The sequence below is a fragment of the Melanerpes formicivorus genome, unplaced genomic scaffold, assembly GCF_026170545.1.
Source record: "Melanerpes formicivorus ecotype bairdi unplaced genomic scaffold, bMelFor1.0.p_v2 SCAF_14, whole genome shotgun sequence".
In the NCBI taxonomy this organism is placed as follows: domain Eukaryota; kingdom Metazoa; phylum Chordata; class Aves; order Piciformes; family Picidae; genus Melanerpes; species Melanerpes formicivorus.
In genome coordinates this window covers 10591194-10609674 of record NW_027142366.1, presented here as the reverse complement: position 1 = coordinate 10609674, position 18481 = coordinate 10591194, and the positions used below count along the sequence as shown (strand labels likewise).

The window sequence follows — 18481 nt, the reverse complement described above, 5'->3', positions numbered from 1 at the left end:
CTAGCTGAGAGCAGTAAGAGTCCACAGGCTGTACCCATACTGGCTGAAACCCAAGCAGAGAATTGGAAGAAGAGGAGTTGTCACAGCACCCAGCAGCAAGGAGAGGTGGGAGAGAGATCATCCAGCAGTGGCCAATGGATTCGCTACCTGGCAAATGGAGCTGCCCAGTTCTTCTGGGCTGCAGCCCAAAGGTAAGGGAGATCTGGGGGAAGGTCTTTTGGGAGGGTGAGCTGTGAGGAAAGGCTGGGCTGCTGGGGAAGTGAGTGAGCACTTGTGAGCCTTTTTCAGGCATATCACAGTATCACTTAGGTTGGAAAGGACCTCGAGGATCATCGAGTCCAACCTATCAACACAGACCCCATGACTAGACCATGGCACCAAGTGCCACGTCCAATCTCCCATTGAACGCCTCCAGGGTCGATGACTCAACCACCTCCCTGGGCAACCCGTTCCAATGCCGAATGACTCGCTCGGTGAAGAACTTTCTCCTCACCTCGAGTCTAAACCTCCCCTGGCGCAGCTTGAGACTGTGTCCCCTTGTTCTGGTGCTGCTTGCCTGGGAGAAGAGGCCAACCCCTTCCTGGCTACAACCACCTTTCAGGTAGTTGTAGAGGGCAATGAGGTCACCCCTGAGCCTCCTCTTCTCCAGGCTAAATGTGGGGGGGACCTCCTAGAACAGCCTTCTGCTGTACCTGGTGGAGTTGCAGGAATTTGGGATACTCTTCCTCCCCTATCTTCTTGTGGAAGATGCAAAGGGCAAGGCTTGCCTGAGTGGCAGGCCTTATACACAGAAGTGTCAGTCCTACTTACCAGTCTTAGTGTAAGATTCCTTCCCAGCTTTATTGTTCTGTTTTTACATAAGGCTGAAATTTATGACCAGAGCTTTTTATAATCAGTTCTTTATTGCACCTTAACCATCAATGAATGCAGTGTCACAGTTCAGGGGGTATAAATCACAACATTCTAACAGGCATAAGAAACTACTTAGCATGCAATGAAAAATCATTACAACTGTAGTCACTGAAAGCATCTCCAGCCTCCTGCCTGTGCCATCTCTAAACCCTGCAATGGGGTTTGCCTAATGCAGCAAGATGATTTCACGTGCATCTGTGTCGTCAGGGTTTGGAGGTGACTGCTTTGCAGAGCCTTGCCTCGCTGCCTCCTTGTTGGAGAAGCTGACACAATGAAATGAAGCTGACACAATGAAATGAAGCTGACACAATGAAATGATGATCATTAGATGAAAAGGACTTCAAAGCTTTTGCAGCCTCCAAGACCACAAGGACACATCTGACACAGACAGGAAATGATCTGAAAGCAGTTCTCCATCCGCCTGCTTCATTAGTCCCTAAGCAGAGCCTGCCTCCCCGGGCTAGCACTGATGGTGCCATCTGCCACTGCCAGTGTGTTGCCAAACAGTTCCATTTGTCCCTATTTCTGTGTTTTCTTACCTTCCTCCTGCAGCCTTGTCTTGGGAAATACAGTGTCATCATTTTTTATTTCTAACTGTGTAGCAACAGCTATCAAAACTATTTTGATACTTCTGTTTACCACCTCCAAAGGTGCAAGATAAAACCAAAAAGGGCCTTTTCAATTAAGGCACTTGCTGGTTTAAAGAAAGGAGCAGATGTGTTAGTGGCACTGCACAAAGCTTCTGTCTTACCAACATGCACCATGTGGCAAACACTGCTTCGAAATTCCCACTGACAATCAGATCACCTGGGGGATCATTTATGGACTCAGCTTTGCAGCCACCACCGTGCTGCTTTGTGTGCTGTCACATTTCCTGCCTCAGCAGGCTTATTCTCAAAAGCTCTGCTGTAGTGTTTCTAGAATGACCTTGTGTGTCCTCACACACAGAGCTGTTTTCCAACATGGGCATGGGCCTGTGTGTCCACGCATTCTAGAATGTCTCAAGGTCTAATGGCATTTCTTGACTGGGTGTGATCCCTCACCATGGTGTCTAGCAGGGCCAAGACCCACGGAGGGGACAGTTTAACTACAAAACAGGAGAATGCTGTGAAGCAGAGTGGGGGCTGCTGTGCTTTACCTTTTTGCTGGGCCAAAAGAGCCCAGGTAAGCTTACATTTAAATATCAAAGGGGTCAGTCCAAGAACAATCCTTCTTGCAGTTTTCCAAGGGGACTGGAGCTCTTTGGGCTGTGCATTTCAAATGGTCTGGATTGCTTTTCAGATCATTCCAGGAAAAATTGTTTTCAGAGGCACTGCATTTAAGCTGCTTGGTTTTCAAACTACCTAAAGGTGACACAGCCTTCAGCAAAGACTGATTCAATTGCTCTCCTCCAGAAGAGGGCTTCAGAGGTACCTGCAGTGTTTCTTTGCCCAGGTTCCTCACCTCTCCAGGTGCTCTAGTGCCCTGCCAGTCATCTTGGAGCTTAGATTACTAACAGAAGAGTTCTCAGTAAGGATTTAAGTGACTGCTAAGGATTTAATCTTAAACCTAAGCTCAGCAGGAGCCCACCCCTCCTTTCCCAACACTGAAGAACACATCTCCACTCTCTGGACCAAGGAGGCTCCAGCAGCCTGACAGTGCCCTAGCAGGTCCTCATTTCTTGGAATACTACTAACTCAAGGATGAATTTCCAGAGCTCTCCTTCCCTGTCCTCTAAATACTTCCTTCTCTTCACAAGGTGCTGGCTGCTACCCTGCCTTATTTACTGAGCTTCTACAACAAAGGGTTTGTGTGGCTCCCCCGTAGCAGTGTTCAGTATCATGGAATTGTTTTGGTTGGAAGAGACCTTTAAGCTCATGGATTCCAGCCATTAACATTGCAAAGTCACCACTAAACCACGTCCCTCAGCACCACATCGACACAGCTTTGCAACCCTTCCAGGGATGGGGACTGCACCACTGCAGCAGTTCCAGATGCAGTGAAGAAATTGTTCCCTTGTGTCCAAACTAAACCTCCCCTGGCACAGCCAAAACTGACTTTGCTGTTCGCCTGACACGGATCAGCCTGCCCTCCACAGGCACCCCGGGAGCAGCTCCTCGGTGCGCAGCGATGGAGTCCCGCGCAGCACCGCATCGCTCACCCGGGAGCGGCCCTGCGAGTGCCTGGAGAGCTTCGGCGTGAGCCGGGAGCGGCTCCGGCAGCAGGTAACCCACCCGCGGCGGGAGCCGGCCCTGGCCCGTCTGCGGGAAGGACCCGGTGCGGCGGAGCGCACACGCGGGGCAGACCGAGCGCCATCGCCGCCCCGGCGCCGCCATTTCCCGCCCGCTCAGCACCGGCATTGGCGGCCGCCGTCACATGACGGAGCCCCGGGATTGGCCGCTGCCGGCGGGGCCGGGCCGAGCCCCACGCAGGTAACGGAGCCGTGTCCCGGGGCCGGTGTTCCCCGCCGTGGCGCCGGGGTCCCTGCTCAGCGCGGAGCTGCCGGTGCCCGGAGCCCCGCTGCTCTTCGCAGTAGGTTAGAGCCCAGCTCGTCTCGCCCTGTCCGTCCCTTCCCGGACCAGGACTGCCAGGAGCGGAGCTGGAGATGATCGCGTACGTGGATCAGAAGGAGGAGCGGTGGTTCTCCCACCTGCGCGCCGGCGGCGGGGAGAGCGCTGTGAGCCGCACCTGCGCAGGTAAGGGGCCGGTGCCATCCCCTGGCAGACTTCAGCATCCCCGCAGCCCGCCCGAACGAGCCAGAGTGGCGGCACTGGGTCAGACCTTCCAGCTTCGCTGCTGTCTCTGACAGGCTGGCACTGGAGACCCAGAGAAGAGCAGCCAGTGGTGTGTCCCTGGCTGCTTTCCCAGGCCCAAGCAATCGGGCTTCACAACCCCCTGAACTAGACGTGAGATGTCCCAGCGTCTTGCAGCTGTCTGGGTATTTGCTTGCTTTCTGAAGCTGCATGGGCTTTAGAGTCACTGACCCCTTGCAGCAAGGAGCTCCACAACTTATTGAGCTGTTTTATGAGTCGCTGCCTTGCTTGTTTTGCTTTGAAGGTGCCTTATAGTAGATCACTCGATGTCAGGAGTTCTTAATTTACAACAGACAGTGCAGGATGAATCCCTACCCACCCCACATCCCCTATCTGCTGTACCTCTTCCCAGCAGAATGGGCAGTTGAGTCATCTCCCATACAGAAGATGTTCTGTGCCTGTGGTCATTCACGTCATGCCTCTGTGTCTTCCTCAGCTTGTTAAGAGTTTCTTTGAAATGGGAGATCTGTCCTGCCCCTTGCACACAGTCAGGATGTGGGCTTTGAGCAGGAAGGCAGAATTCTGATCTCTTTTAATCTCTCCAAAAATTAAACACCATGGAAGACTGGATTCTTGTGTACTTTGAAGGCTGAGTTCTGTGTCAAGATCCACAATTCTGTATGAGTACCAAAGGCAGCATAGGCAAGGGAGATCTCTTTGGGCACCAACAGAACAGCTTCACTACTCAGTAAGTCTGACACACAGGTCAGGAACTTCATGCAGGCTGCCAGAAATGTCCTCTTCTCGGCCTGTCTTCGGATGCCGCTCTTCTCTTTCCCTGGAGGCCTAGATGAAGTAGCTGCAGACAAATGACTGCTTCCATGGTGAATAGCAAACTTGCAGTTTCTGGAACTTTTTTTCTGGGAGGATTTAAATGAAAAAATATTAAAAGGAAGAAGTGGCATCACTACAACACCAAAGTGCCACAAAAGTATCTCAGGGAGTTCGCTTTGAGATCACACTGTGACATTTCCTTATACTGAGGAGAAAGAGGAAGATGAAATGTGTCCTTGTATTGCTCTAGGCTGAAATGCTAGGCTCTCCTTCCTTTATTGTCCAATTAGGGTTCAGTAGTGACTGCTCTTCCAAGGTATCCACTTCCTTGTCTCAGCTCTGTGCCTGTGGTTTGTACATCGTTCCCACGCAACTGATCTGTCAATGGTTTATTTCACAAGAGTTTTCAGACAGCCACAAAGTAGCCATTGAACCTTGAAGTAGGCAGATCTGGAGGTCTGCCTGATTGTGGCTTTAGTCCTCAGCCTGTTCCATATTTTGGACCTACATAGAGTCAGCAACAAGTCATCCTTCACCCCTGGAAGTCAAGAGAGAGAGATCATCTGGAAATCTGATGGATCAGTCCTAAACCTGGATGTTATGTCTCTGTTCAGAGATGTGTGTTGCCATTCCTACATCCCATGTACATCCCTCTGACATCAATTTGCCCTTCTCTGACAGCAGAAGGTGTGGGCCACACAGCTCTGTCTTTCCAGTTTGGTGTATAAGCCTTTGGTAAGCCTGTGGAGAGCTGCATTTTCCCCCTGGCAGCAGAGCCACAGCACTGTCAGAAGTAGGTGCTTTTCAACCTGCCAAGATGGTCATCAAACCATGTTAGAGCAGTGGGCTGGAAGGAGACACTGCTCTGTAGGAATATCCCAGAAATACTTCTTGTCCTGTCACTGAGCACCAATGGCAAGAGTCTGGCCCCATCCTTTTGCCTCCTGCCCTTTAGATATTGATAATCATTGATAAGATCCGTTGTACATCTCTCTCTGCAGTACTGGCAGCACAAGATCAAGGACGTTGCTTCTGCTGCAACCCAAGTAACATTCAGCTACACAAGGCAGTTCCTTGTGCCCCTCTTCTGGCTCTCAGTTCTGCATCTCATAACATTTCCATCCTTGAGGAGCAGCCACCTTTCCCACTTGAGGACTAAACTTTTACTTCTAATATGCCAATAATTTCTGCAGACTGAGGTTCTGGCAGAGCATGCAGAGCTATTGCTAGGGTTTGCTCCTGCAAATGCTCTGAGGAGTCTACTTTGTAGTTTGGAGGGAAATACCAGAACTGTTTATACCTAAAGTCAACTCTGAAGTTGTAGAATTTGACCCCTTCTAATTTCCCCTATCCAAAGTTTTTTGTCCTGCCTATGACTTCCCTCTGGATTCTCATTTTATTGCAGCTGAAGATGGGATCATGACCCAGAAGGAGGAAAATGCCCACCAAGGCATCCCTGGGCCAGCAGATCCTGAAGGCTTACTCTCAGGTTTCTCCAAGAACTATTCCCAGAGTCCTGCACAGGACCCAGTCCTCCCACACAGGTCAGAAAGGGTTCAGAGACCTCTGGGGAAGAGGCAAAGCCGAGTGACGCTACGTGGAAAAAGTTTCAGGAGGCTGTCAGATACTATCCAGCAGAGGAGTTCTGTGAGGAAACTGATGATATGTGGGGACTGTGGGAAGAGCTTCCAGGTGAGCTCCAACCTGGTCCAGCATCAGAGAATCCACACTGGAGAGAAACCCTTTGCCTGCACCAAGTGTGGGGACAGAGTCTGTCAGTGCTCGCATCTCATCCAGCACCAGAGAATCCACACAGGGGAGAGGCCCTACAGGTGCTCTGAGCGTGGAAAGGGCTTCAGCATGAGCTCAAAGCTGATCCGGCACCAGGTAACCCACACTGGGGAGAAGCCCTACAAGTGTGCTGCGTGTGGGAAGAGCTTCTCTGGGAACCCGCAGCTTGTCCAGCACCAGCGAGTGCACACCGGGGAGAAACCTTACAGGTGCAGCACCTGCGGGAAGAGCTTCAGCGTCAGCTCAGCCCTGACGCGACACCAGCGCGTCCACACCGGGGAGAAACCCTACAAGTGCACAGAATGTGGGAAGACTTTCAGCCAGAGCTCTGAGCTTATGAAGCACCAGCGAGTCCACAGCGGGGAGAAGCCATATGAGTGCTCCGAGTGCGGGAAGAGCTTTACCGTGAGTTCAGCCCTCATCCAGCACCGGCGGTTCCACATGGGTGAGCGTCCCTATAGGTGCACCGAATGTGGGAAGGCTTTCACCGTGAGCTCCCACCTCATCCAACACTGCCGCTTCCACACTGAGGAGCGACCCTTTGCGTGCACCGAGTGCGGTAAGAGCTTCCTGTGGAGGTCAGCCCTGCTCTGGCATCACCGGGTGTACAGCGGGGAGAGGCCCTACGCCTGCGCTGCCTGCGGGGACAGGTTTCGGCAGAGCGCTCACCTTACCCAGCACCGCCGTATCCACACCGGGGAGCGGCCCTACGCCTGTAGCCACTGCGGCAGGGGCTTCACCGTCAGCTCAGCGCTCCTCCGGCACCAGCAGACCCACAGGGGTGGGAAGGGGTGAGTGTGTGGAGCAGTTAGGTGTGAGCACCCCTGAGGAGCAAACCTCTGCGCCTCTCCTTTTGCTTTATAGACCACCCTGTCCAAGAAGGGTGGAAGCGATTTCTTTCTAGGAGAACAAGTCCCAGAAGAGAGAGGTGAAGAGGTGGGGCAAGGAGCTGTATCAGAGGAAGACCGTGTAACACCACAGGGGAAGGAGATGGTGTCCAGTGGGATGGTGCTTGGGAAAGGAAGGAAGTAGTTTGACAAAGCTGGAATGTGCATGGTGGTGTATTTTGGAGGAAGGCAAATACCTTGCCTTTTCTCTGTGCATACATCTTTGGGACAATTTATAGAGTGAACCAGATGCACAATCTTGGAGCGTGCAGCCCTCTGACTAGATAAACAAAAGCTCTTGCTTTCCTTCCCTGCTGCTGACTTAATCAGAGGCTCTGAGTTACCCCTCTTAGCCCGGGGCCTGGGCTTGTGGCACAGAGAAGCCAAAAGCCTGATGCCCACTGTGCTGTCCCAGGGTGGGCTGTGCTCCGGGCTGTCCATCCCAGTGGGACCCCGGTTGGTGTCCAGTGGTGCACAGAGCTCAGCTGTGCTGGTCGTTAGGGGACTGCGTGGCACTTCGCGCCCGCCTGGCCCCGGTGGGAGCCGAACGGTGCGTTTCTGAGGCTCGATTCTCTGTAGAAGTGCCGAATAAAACCACGGTAGGAAGCCTGCGCCGCTGCTGTGTTTCTGTCCCCGGGGCTGGCACTGCCCGCGCATGCGCAGCCCCACGGAGGCGGCCGTTGGCTGACGGCGAGGCGAGGAGAGCGTTGGAGCCGCTGAGTGGCGACGCGGCTGCCCCCTCTGCCAATCGGCGGCGCCGGCCGGTGCCGTCAGTGGCTCCTGATTGGCCACGCCGTAACCCCCTCCGGTCAATAAATCCGAGGTGGCCGCGCTGGGCCTTTGTCTCGCGCCGCGGGGCAGAGGGTACGGAGCGGGTGAGTGCGCGCGGCGCCGCGCCATGGCAACGCGGGCGGGGGCGCGGGCAGCGCCGGACGGACCGGACCGGACCGGCTCTGCTCCGGAGGTAACGGGCAGCCGGGACCGGGCTCAGGCCCGTGGGACTTCCCAGGACTTCCTCCCCTATCCCGTGGGTCTTTCCCCGTGGGTCACTGCTCCGCCGGTTCCAGTCCCTCGCCGCTTCCCCACGGGAGTAGGCGCCCGGGCTTCTCCGGAGCGCCGTGACCTCCCCGCACCGGCCGCGGCTGTCCTGCTCCTGGGGGACAGGTGGGCCCCGTACCCTGTGGCCGGGAAGTCTGTCCACTACCTCTCGGGGCCGTGTCCGTGCGCCTCCCGGGCGCTGCTGGGGCCGGGCCGGGGGCTGGGAGCAGCCCCGGGCCCGTGGTTCTCCGGCTCTCCTCGGCCTCTTGCCCTGGGAGCCGCGGGGAGGGCTGTCCCGGCCGCCTCGCCCCGGGCCGGGCGTCCTGGGTCCGCAGCGCCGGTGCGCGAGTGGTGTGCTGGTGGCTAGCTGAGCTCTGGCAGCCTGCCGGGCGGCAGTGTCAGCCCTGCCTCGTCTCTTCTTCTGCTCCTGTGGCCGAGCGCCTGCACAGCAGCTGAGGAAGTGTGCCAGAACAGTTGCCTCATCCCTGCAGTGGTTCCTGCGGGCAGCTTCTGAAGGATAGCAGAGTTTCGGGACGGGAGCCCGGCGCTGGGTGATCCTGCAGTGTGCGGGCGTTTGGCTTCTCTGGACCTAGCTGAGCTTAGAGCACGGAGGCCACTGAGGCCTCCTGCTGTCCTTACTTCTCCATTGTTGTGTGAAACAAATGTCTTATTCAAGCCTTACTGTGCCTAGCACTTGTACACAGTACTGCATTACGTACATCAGCTGTGAGTGCTGGTCACTGGCCCTGCTTGGGGTGCCCCAGGCACAGTACTGTGTGCTGGGACAGGTAGGACGAGCACTGGCTTTCTCCGGAGCAAAGGCAGTTCAATGTATTCACGGGTGCTTGTCATGCTGTGCTTCCCTCCCCAGAGCTGACTGACTGACTCAGTTGCCCTTTGCACTGTTCTTCTAACTAATGTGAGAAAATGGGTTCCTGATGCACTGCCTGACATCAGGGATAAAGTGCAGAACTGGATCAGGTCTGTGAATTCTCCAGGGGTTTCCCTCCTTGGGCAATTTGTTGAAATGCTGGACCACAGTTCTAGGGGACAGAAGCAATGTTTGCATGGACACTGGTAGAAGTGTCTTGGATTTTAATCATTGCCTAGGTTTAGGCTGTATCCAGTTGAAGTGTTCAACTTAGCTGAGCTCAGGTAATGTAGTAACTCATTCTGTGAGGCTCCATTTCCAGCAGAAACCACTGCAAAATACTTCCCCAGAGGGAGGACAAGATGTGAAGCTGTCATGATGTTACCTCTTTGATGGTTCTTCAAGCTGCCAGGTCTGTGAGTTCTGGGGCTTGTCTCTGCGGCAGTGAAGCTTGGGTAGGTCCAGCCACACTCTGCTGCTTGTTAAAGCAAGGCTGTAAGCTCCACGTGTGGGGATGTACCTCGACGTTGCATGCTGGTTGAACAGCAGACATCAGCTCTGCACTGCCTGGGTGCCTGTGAATTAGAGAACTCCAGGGTGCCTAAGCAAAGCCAGGACTGCCAGTCCTACAGGGTCTAGATCCTCCAGAAGGCAGGGGATTATTTGGATTAAGTGCCTCCCTGCTTTCAGAACAGCAGCTGTGCATCTTGAGTGTGGAGCTTGCTGTGGAGATGTGTATATGGGCAAACTAATTGCTGTCCAGATGAGATAAGGATGTTGTCTCAGAGGGTTTGAACACCATTAATGGGAAAGAAATGATTGGTGTGCTGAGGTGTTCTGTAGCAAACCTTGCCTCTGCTCTTCAGCCCTGCTCTCCCAGCTCTTGTAGTGGTTGGATTTCTCCTAAGCAGGCTGCTCCCAGGGCACTGAGGTGTGTGCTGACTGTGAACATCAGCCAAGATCCCAATGAACAGAGCTCCTCAGAGCAAATGAAACAAGGTTCCAGCCTCTGCAGTGGTGGCAGGAGGTTTGAACCTGCCTCTTGGTGGGCAGGACAGTGCCACTTTCAGATGAGCAGGATGCTGTGTGAAGCTCTGAGCAGCAATCATGTTGTGGGATTTCAGTTTTTGGACTGGAGTGATGATGTGTGGTGGTAAGAGAGAGGAAATCATTCTGACTTCTCTTCCCCACAGTTCTCATGGAATAGTCTGATGCCAAAAAGGACAGGGGCTCTGTTTTGTCTCCTGAATTTGTGGGTCACCAGGGATGTGCCTGTACTAGAGACAGTATCAGGAGAAATCTAAGCTGCTGTGTTTTGCAGTTAGTGAACTGTCCTCACCTCAGGCTAAAGGGGCTGGTGTCGTCACTGCCCTGCCTGTTGCTGTGTTGCTATAGAGACAAACATGTCAGATTGAGCCTGCAGAAAAAGCACTGGGAGATACAAGGCTGAGAGTGCATCAAAGCCCTTAGGTGACTTGTGTGCTAACCCCTCCTTCCAACAGCAGACAGAGCTGCTGGAGCTGTAGTTCACTGTTGTGACCAGCTGTGCTCCTACAAAACCAAGGATGAAGGCTTCTGAGACCCCATCAGGTGTCCCCAGTGTAGCATGGAGAGCAAGGTTCCATGGTGGTGATTGCTGCCAAACAGGAGCAAGGGGGGAGTGTGGGGTTCTAACAAGTAAATCAGCAGCTGTGTCTCATACACTACTAATCTTGGGAGCCATGCCCTGTACAATGAGGATCTTCAGCACCTCTTGGCCCTTGGAACAGGCCTGAAGTGCTCTTTGCAGCTCTGCTCTCAGCTGCTGCTTTGTTAGGTGGCAGCAGCAGGCCTGGCAGTGTGCAGGCAGCACACCCTACTTCCAGGACTCTGGCAGTTTGAAGTGCAAGAGACATTGGAACCAGTTTGTCTGGTTTAATTCTTGGATCTGCATTTCTTGTGTGGTCTGAAGTAAGCTGAGGAGGAAGCCAGGGTGTCATCAGAGCTGGTGCCTCTGCACTGCCAAGAGGCTGGCTGTGCTGCAAGGCAAGCAGGCTGTTCCATGGCAGGCTCCTGGCTGAGCCTGGGCAGGTTATTCCCCTCTGCTTTAATTTCCCTTCCCCTCAATGGGCCTTGGGTGTGTGAAGCTGAAGTTGTGTGAGGAGCAAAGGTAGGTCCTGTTTGCTGAACTGGTGTGAAGGTCAAAGGGACACTACAGCACCTGAATGTGATTCCCTCTCATCTGAGCCCCTCTGCTGCCTTTAACTGCCTCAGCTGTGTCATCCTGCTCAGATTCTCTACCTGAGGGGTGGGGGGGTTGTGCTGTGCCCTGGGCTGTGGGACAGGGCAATAGGGGTGTGGGGCTGCCACCCTGATGATGACTCCTACAGCTGTGCTGGACCAGCTGGCATCACAAAGTGATGTTTTGGGGTCATTCCTCCCCTTGGGCAGGCTCTGTCCCAGTGAGTCCTGTGTGATGCTAGGGGAAACCTTCAGCCTGGTGATGTCCCCCAGACTGAGTGCTGTGCCTGAGTGGGAGGCCTTGCTGTGCTGCACCTAGAGATGGGTGCTCAGACCCTGCTCCCAGTGCTCCTGTCTGAGGCCTGTGCAGTAGTGTGGAGGGCAGAGAGAGTGGCTGTAAAGCAGGGCTTGGAAAGTCAGCTGTGAGGAACCAGAGGGCAGTTAATTTGGAACTGGTGTGTGCTTCCTCACCAGCAACCTGAGGAGCTGCCAGCCCCCAGACATGATTGCAGGGGCAGCCCACCAAGGGGAACCCTGCTAAAGAGGGAGAGCATAAGGGATGCCTCTCTTGCTGAGGGTGCTTTCTGAAGAGCCAGCAAGCAGCTTAGTGCCTTGCTTCTCTGGCAAGGTGGTGGTGCTCTGCACAAAGCTGATTACAGGTCCCTTGTACAAATGAGGTGGCTGGATTTGGGGCTTAGGAGGACTGCTCAGCTAATGTGGGCCAGGTGTGTTACTCTTGCTGCTGGGTAGGTCTTGTGTGTCCTGCTGCATCCAAGGAGGGCTTTTTCCTTTTGCAGACATGGAGAGAGAACCCAGGTACAAGTAAACTCTGCTAGGCAGAGGAGAGTCAGTGGTAGCAGGAGCATCTGCAGCTTGCTCTGTTTTGGCTGCTTTGACTTCTCACAGAGGCAGAGCAGGGAAATCTGCCCCTGCTTTGGAAGCTCCTCTTCATATACTGCTGCAGGGAAGGTTCTTGTGTCCCCGGCGGCTGCCTAAAGTCAGAGCTTAGCTGGCCTGATTTGCTGCTGCTTGCTTCTGGGGGAGGAGGATCTGTATTGCTGTAGAAAACAAGTAGCTGCTTCTTCCCTTTGAGTGGAGAAGTGCTTCCTTTCCCGTTACTCTGCTTGGACTTGAACACTGGATGAGATTTGGTACCTCCAGTGGAGAGCAGCTTGCTCTGCATCTCAGTGCAGGTGGTTGTCATGAAGGTCTGTGATCATCTTCAGCCAGGAGCCATCCCAAAGTGGGAAACCTAATGCAGGCTGCTGCTGTGCTGTAGGTCTCCTCTGAGGATAATGTTTTGTGAACTGGGTGAGTGTTGAGGCTCACCTAAGGTAGCTGAACTGAAGAGCAGCTCTGCTTCCTTGAAAGCATCTGGTGTGCCGTGGCAGTGGCCAGCAGCTGCCCCTCACCACCCTGCACAGTAGAGCAGCAGCCCTGAGCTCTTTGCTGGACTGCTCAGCAGCTTGTGCCATCCCCTTGCTGAGGCAGCTTCCCTCAAACTCCTCTCTGGTTTTGCCTTTCAGCTTGTCTGATCTGCAGCACTGACCAGCAATGCCATCTGCCATGGAGGGCCCCGAGGGGGGGGAAGAGGCGGAAATCTTGCGCTATGAGGAAACAGAAGATGACAGTGTCAGGTGAGTCCTGCCTGTGTGGCACAGACACAACCCTGGGCAAAGCAGGAGGCCTTCCAGGCAAAGGAGTGACCTTTCTCCTCATCTGGAAAGGAGTGAGGAACTCCAGTAGGTGATTAATCCAATATATGTGCTGTGAAAGCTGCCCTGCAAGGGATGGGAAGGAGCAACCTGCTGAGGGCTGGCAACAAGCAGTTACTTTTCAGTCTCTGCTCTCAGACTGGCACTTCAGAAATGCTTTGACCATTTAGCAGTTGCCTTTGTGCCTCCCTAGCCAAGGTGAGCCAGTTTTCCATGGCTTGTTCACCCTCCTCATGTGACAGCAGCTCCTTGTTTTGAAAGATGACTCTGGAGATGAACTCTGCTCCAGTCAGCTGCCTCTTCTGCCTTTGCAGTATCCCTGCTGGACTAGGCAAGGAGCTTTCCTTGGAGGTTGGTTTGAAAAGCATTCACACACATGCTCTGAAAGCCAGGGCTTCAGGTTTGGAACATGAGGAGGGTGGATAGCATGATTCCAGGAGTACCTAGATAGGGTGCTTGGATTCTCTTTGACTTGAGAGGCTCAGTTTCATGAGGAGTTAATGGTACCTGTCTCTGCTGGCACATCCAGGCTAACCTGTTTGCCACAGTGTTCAGCCGTTCAGGTGGGTCAGGAACATTCAGTTTGTCTCTTACAGCTAACATGTGCATGCTGTCTGGAGAAAAGGAGTCATCAAGCCTGTAAGGTGCCCTTTGGCATTGTCTTGAGGGCCCTTATGCAGCAGGTGCAGGGCACCCAGGTGATCAGGCCCAGTCGTCATGGGTTCATGAAGGGCAGGTCCTGTCTGACCAACCTGCCTCCTCCTATGACAAGGTGACCCTCTGAGAGGATGGATGGTGTTAGGCTGACAGCTGGACTTGATCTTGGAGGGGTTTCCAACAGATGCAGTTCTGTGGTGTTGACTGACAGCTCTGTGCCCAACTCCAGGCAGATGTAACCTAAAACCCCAGAGTTGCTTAGAAGAAAGCTGTCAGACCACTGGTGTTTGGGATGCAAACCTTTTAAGGATGATCCTGTCCTGTTTTGCCATTTGGCTCTCATCTGCTCTCCTGCAGTTGATACCCAAGTTGGAAAAGCTTAGGGTCCTGCCTGTGCATGCATCATCTACTCTTACCTGAGCCTTTCTCCTTCTCCAGAGTGACTGAAAGGACAGCACCAATGCTCCTGTGCCTTTTACTTGCCCTCTTAGCTGCTGTTCATACACTCAAGGCCTTTTGTAGTGTTGTTGGCACTCACATGGGTTGAGACACAAAAATCATGGTGCAGTTGCTGCAGCATCCTGGCTCTGAGGCCTTTGGAAGCTCAAACTCCCCCAGAACAGTAAATCTGGGGGGCACATGGGTGTCTGCATCTGTGGAAGGAACCTCTGCCTGCTGCTGCCCTGCTGCTGCTTCCTGATAGGACTGGCCTGAGGGATCCCACCTTGTATCTAATCCAAAGTGGGCCTGAGAGGGGAGTGAGGGGATTTCTCCAAACACAGCTCAGGCAAAGTCATTTCTGCATGTGGACATGGAGTGAAAGGAGCTCTCTCTTTCCCACAGTCCCACTGACCTTTCAGAGCTGTTGAAGGAGGGCACCAAGGAGTCCCACGACCGTGCTGAGAACACTCAGTTTGTCAAGGACTTCCTGAAGGGACGGATCAAGAAGGAGCTCTTCAAGGTGAGTACTGCTCTGCTCCTGTGGCAGAGCTCTTCAGTGTACCCAGGGACTGATGCAGATCCTGAGGCAGAGCTCACAGCTGCTTAGGGCATGGGGGAAGTTCAGACTGAAGAGTCAGAACTGTGGGTGGGCACCTGCCTGGTGTATCCCTACAGCTGGGACCCAGGGGGTGAGGAGCACGCTGGCCCAGCACAGCTTGGCTTAGGTGGCAGTGTTGGGCTACTGGCCATGCTGGCTGCTCAAGGCAGGTGTGGCTACAGCACAGGTACTGGTGACATAAGCTGTTAAGTAGTGAAATCCTCCTGGAATTACACCACTTTCTCCATCCTCTGGAGATGGCTGTTCCCCATAGACTTCAGACTAGATTGCTTTCTCCTCCTTTTGGGGTCTGAGCAGCACTGCCTGATCCTGAAGGTCTTGGCACATGCAGTGGCCTCCTGTAGCAGGAGGCTGCTGGTGCTAGTTGATAGAATCACAGAATAGCTGAAAAGTGGCCCAGTGCCAGCTGCAGGAGGTTCAGCAAGTCAAAGTGCAAGGTCCTGCATCTGGGTCGAACCAACCCCAGGCACAAATCCAGGCTGGGTGCAGAAAAAAGCCTGGTGGGTGTTGGTTGCTGAGGAGCTCAGCATGAGCCAGCAGTGCCCTCATGCAGCCCAGCAGGCAGCTGTGTGCAGGGCTGCAGCAAGAGGAGTGTGGCCAGCAGGGCAAGAGAGGGGATTCTGCCCTCTTGCTCTTGTGAGGTCCCATCTTGAATGCTGTGCTCAGTTCTGGTGTCCCCAGCATCAGGAGGACACAGAACTGTTGTGTCCAGAGGAGGGCCACAAGATGACAGAAGACCCAGAGCAGAGAGCTGGTAACATTCTGAGCTCATGCTCTGTAGGCACTGTCATTGTGAGCAGAGGCTCTGACCTTCCAAGTGACACCTGCCTGCTGCAGGCTGTCCAAGCCTGGGGGAAAGGCTTCCTCCGTGTTGACCCCAAGCCCAGGCACAGGGAGTAGCCATGAGGTGTGATGTGCCAGTCCAGTGAGCAGCTTCTGACTGAAGCTGTGCTTTGTCCCTAGCTGGCCACTGTGGCCCTTTACTTCACCTACTCTGCTCTGGAGGAGGAAATGGATCGCAACAAGGACAGCCCGGTCTTTGCTCCACTGTACTTCCCCCTGGAGCTTCACCGCAGGGAAGCCCTGGGCAAAGACCTGGAATATTTCTATGGAGAAGACTGGGAGGAGAAGGTTCAGTGCTCAGAGGCAACTCAGCACTATGTGGACAGAATCCATCATGTGGGACAGCATGAGCCAGAGCTGCTAGTGGCTCATGCTTACACACGCTACATGGGGGACCTCTCTGGTGGCCAAGTGCTGAAGAAAGTAGCCCAGAGGGCCCTGAAGTTGCCCAGTACTGAGGAGGGGATCCAGTTCTACAAGTTTGACAACATTTCCAATGCACAGCAGTTCAAGCAGCTCTACAGAGCCAGGATGAATGCCCTAGACCTGGACAAGAACACCAAGGAAAGGATTGTGGAAGAGGCCAACCGAGCCTTCAGCTTTAACATGCAGGTACTACAGCCCCTGAGCCCCTGGATGTGTGGCTGCTGCTGCTCTTGGCTCTGGACCAGCTTAATGCAGTCCAACTGTTCATCAGCACTGGTTTGGGTCACAGACCACCAGAGCCCCTCCTTCTTGAGGGTGTGGGATTCTAGTTTGAATAGCTCTTTGGGAGACACAGCTGGTGTGGGGCAGGAATTCTTCCTCTGCTGCAGCACCACAGCCAAGCCTTTGGTTAGGGCAGAACTGAGATGACTTCATTACAAGATTCCCATGGGCTGTGTGGCTTGAGCAGTGGTGGGAGCAGAGACAGCCCCGAACAGTTGGAGGTACTGCAACACACTGGTTACATTCCACCTCCTGACTCATGTCTGATGTGGTGCCCAATGGCCAAAAACATCTGCAGCCTTTTGTTCCTCCCCATAGCATTTGCCTTGCACAAAATCTGGCTAAGCTGCTGCTTGCCCCAGGGGTTTGAACACAGAATCACAGAGCTGTTGAGGTTGGAGATCTTCATGATCATCAGGTCAGCTGGTCACCTAGAGCACAATCCCACCATTACTGCTAAGTTAAATTTAGCTACTGGGTGGAGGCTTTAATCTGTACCTTTAGCAGGTTTGTGTGGCTTAAGCTGGGCAGCAGTGTGGTGGGATGAGGTTGGCTCCTATGTCAGGGTCCTTAGGAAAGCCCCATTTTGTGTGGAATGGAGCAGGGAGCCCAGAGAGGGTCTGCAAGGGGCTCTGAAGTGGTCAGCACAGGCTGTCTCTGGGGGGAGGGAGGCAGGCAGGAGTGGGAAGGTGTAGGTTGGATGTTAGGAAAAATTCCTTCCCCAAGGGGGTTGTCAAGGCCTGGCCCAGGCTGCTCAGGGCAGTGGTGGAGTCCCCATCCCTGGAGGGGTTTCAAAGCTGTGTAGATGTGGTGCTGAGGGCCATGGTTTAGTGGTGACCTGGCAGTGCTGGGGTAACAGTTGGACTTGAGCTTAAAGGTCTTTTCCAACCCAAACTGTTCCCTGATGCCATGCTGCCAGCCTGTTCTCCAGACCCTTCTGGGGGTGGGGATGAGAGCTGCCTGGCTCTGCCTCTCCCTCTACTCACTGTGCCCACTTGCAGGTGTTTGAGGAGCTGGACAAGATCGGCAGGTCGCTGCCAGAAGCGGCCCAGGACGGAGGCATTCCAGGGCACGATGGGAAGGGCGACCTGCGCAAGTGCCCCTACTATGCAGACAAGCTGGGTAGGTGTGGGCAGTGCCAGAGCTGCCCCGTGCGCCTGGCACGGCACCCACGGCGCTGACGCTGCTCTCTGTGTCCTGGCAGGCAAGGCTGGACCCAGCTGCCCCTACCATGCTGCTGCAGCCCTGGTGAAGCAACCCCTGGTGCAGCTGATCCTGGCAGCCTGCGTGGCTGCAGCAGCAGGAGCTGCAGCCTGGTACCTCATGTGATGGGCACAGCGGCTCCTGGCGCTGCCCAGGGGAGAGGCAGGCGCCCAGGGGCCTCCCAGCTGTGCTCTTGGTGGTGGTGAGTTGGCTGTGGGGGGAGTAAGAAAACAGGCAGGACTCTGGGAGGGCAGCAAAGGCTCTGTGCACGGGACTGGTGTGCTGTGAGGAGCCACTTCAGCACTGCCCTGCCCAGCCTGGGGCAGCCTGTAAGGCTGCAGACGTCCTGTCCTGTGCTGCCACAGCCTGCACACGCTTGGCTTTGCACCTCCTCCCCGGAGCAGCCGCTGGAGGGAGTTTCCTGCCCAGGCCTGGCAGTGGGAACGTGGGATTGGCCTTTGGGCAGGGAGCAGTCTCCCCTGAAGAGAAGCTTGAGGCGCCAGCCATGCTGCACAGCCGTGCTGTGGGGCCATTAGTCCAAAGGAGTGTCCTGCTCGGTGTGGTGTCCCAGCAACCAGGCCTGACTGAGGCTGGAGGAAGCTCCCCAGGCCTGGGGACAGGACCACATGTGTGGGTTGGGGCATGAAGGTGACCAATGTGTATTGTGCAACTTTGGGGTTGTGGGCTGGGTGTTGTTCTGAAGCCTTGACTAATAAAAGTTGCGATGCTGTAGCTGAGGACAGCCAAAAGCATTTCACTGGCAGAGAGACTCTGAGAGGCTGGGGAGGAGGTTAAAGGGGTGAAGCAGCAGGGGTACAGACTCCCATGCTGGTGTCTTTGTCTCATTCTGACTCATGTATTCCCTGGGCCCCTTCTGCCCTTACACCCCACCCTGTCCCTGCTGCCTGCCCTTGCCTTTACCCAGCTGCTGTTAGGAGGGGACCCAGTGCCCCCATGTCAGGTGAGGGGGCTCATCTGAGGCAAGGCTTCCCTGGAGCAGGGAGGTGTTC

General features: G+C 54.5%; 2 protein-coding genes across 4 annotated transcripts; both read left to right on the top strand.

Annotated features, from left to right (window-relative positions):
* Window positions 1–36: 36 nt before the first annotated feature.
* Window positions 37–7751, top strand: LOC137445338 (zinc finger protein 135-like). 2 transcript variants are annotated; one of them, XM_068146955.1, is made up of 2 exons: window positions 37–191; window positions 5884–7751. In XM_068146955.1, the coding sequence occupies exons 1-2, from the start codon at window positions 155–157 to the stop codon at window positions 7062–7064; spliced, it is 1218 nt and encodes a 405-aa protein (XP_068003056.1). In that variant the 5' UTR covers window positions 37–154; the 3' UTR covers window positions 7065–7751. The 2 variants fall into 2 exon arrangements, with proteins under 2 accessions (XP_068003056.1, XP_068003055.1); XM_068146954.1 differs by lacking the exon at window positions 37–191 and adding an exon at window positions 3355–3587.
* A 174-nt stretch (window positions 7752–7925) lies between these two features.
* HMOX2 (heme oxygenase 2) lies at window positions 7926–18208 on the top strand. 2 transcript variants are annotated; one of them, XM_068146944.1, is made up of 6 exons: window positions 7926–8031; window positions 12812–12922; window positions 14501–14618; window positions 15681–16172; window positions 17270–17390; window positions 17473–18208. In XM_068146944.1, the coding sequence occupies exons 2-6, from the start codon at window positions 12840–12842 to the stop codon at window positions 17595–17597; spliced, it is 939 nt and encodes a 312-aa protein (XP_068003045.1). In that variant the 5' UTR covers window positions 7926–8031; window positions 12812–12839; the 3' UTR covers window positions 17598–18208. The 2 variants fall into 2 exon arrangements, with proteins under 2 accessions (XP_068003045.1, XP_068003046.1); XM_068146945.1 differs by lacking the exon at window positions 7926–8031 and adding an exon at window positions 8044–8120.
* The last annotated feature ends 273 nt before the right edge of the window (window positions 18209–18481 follow it).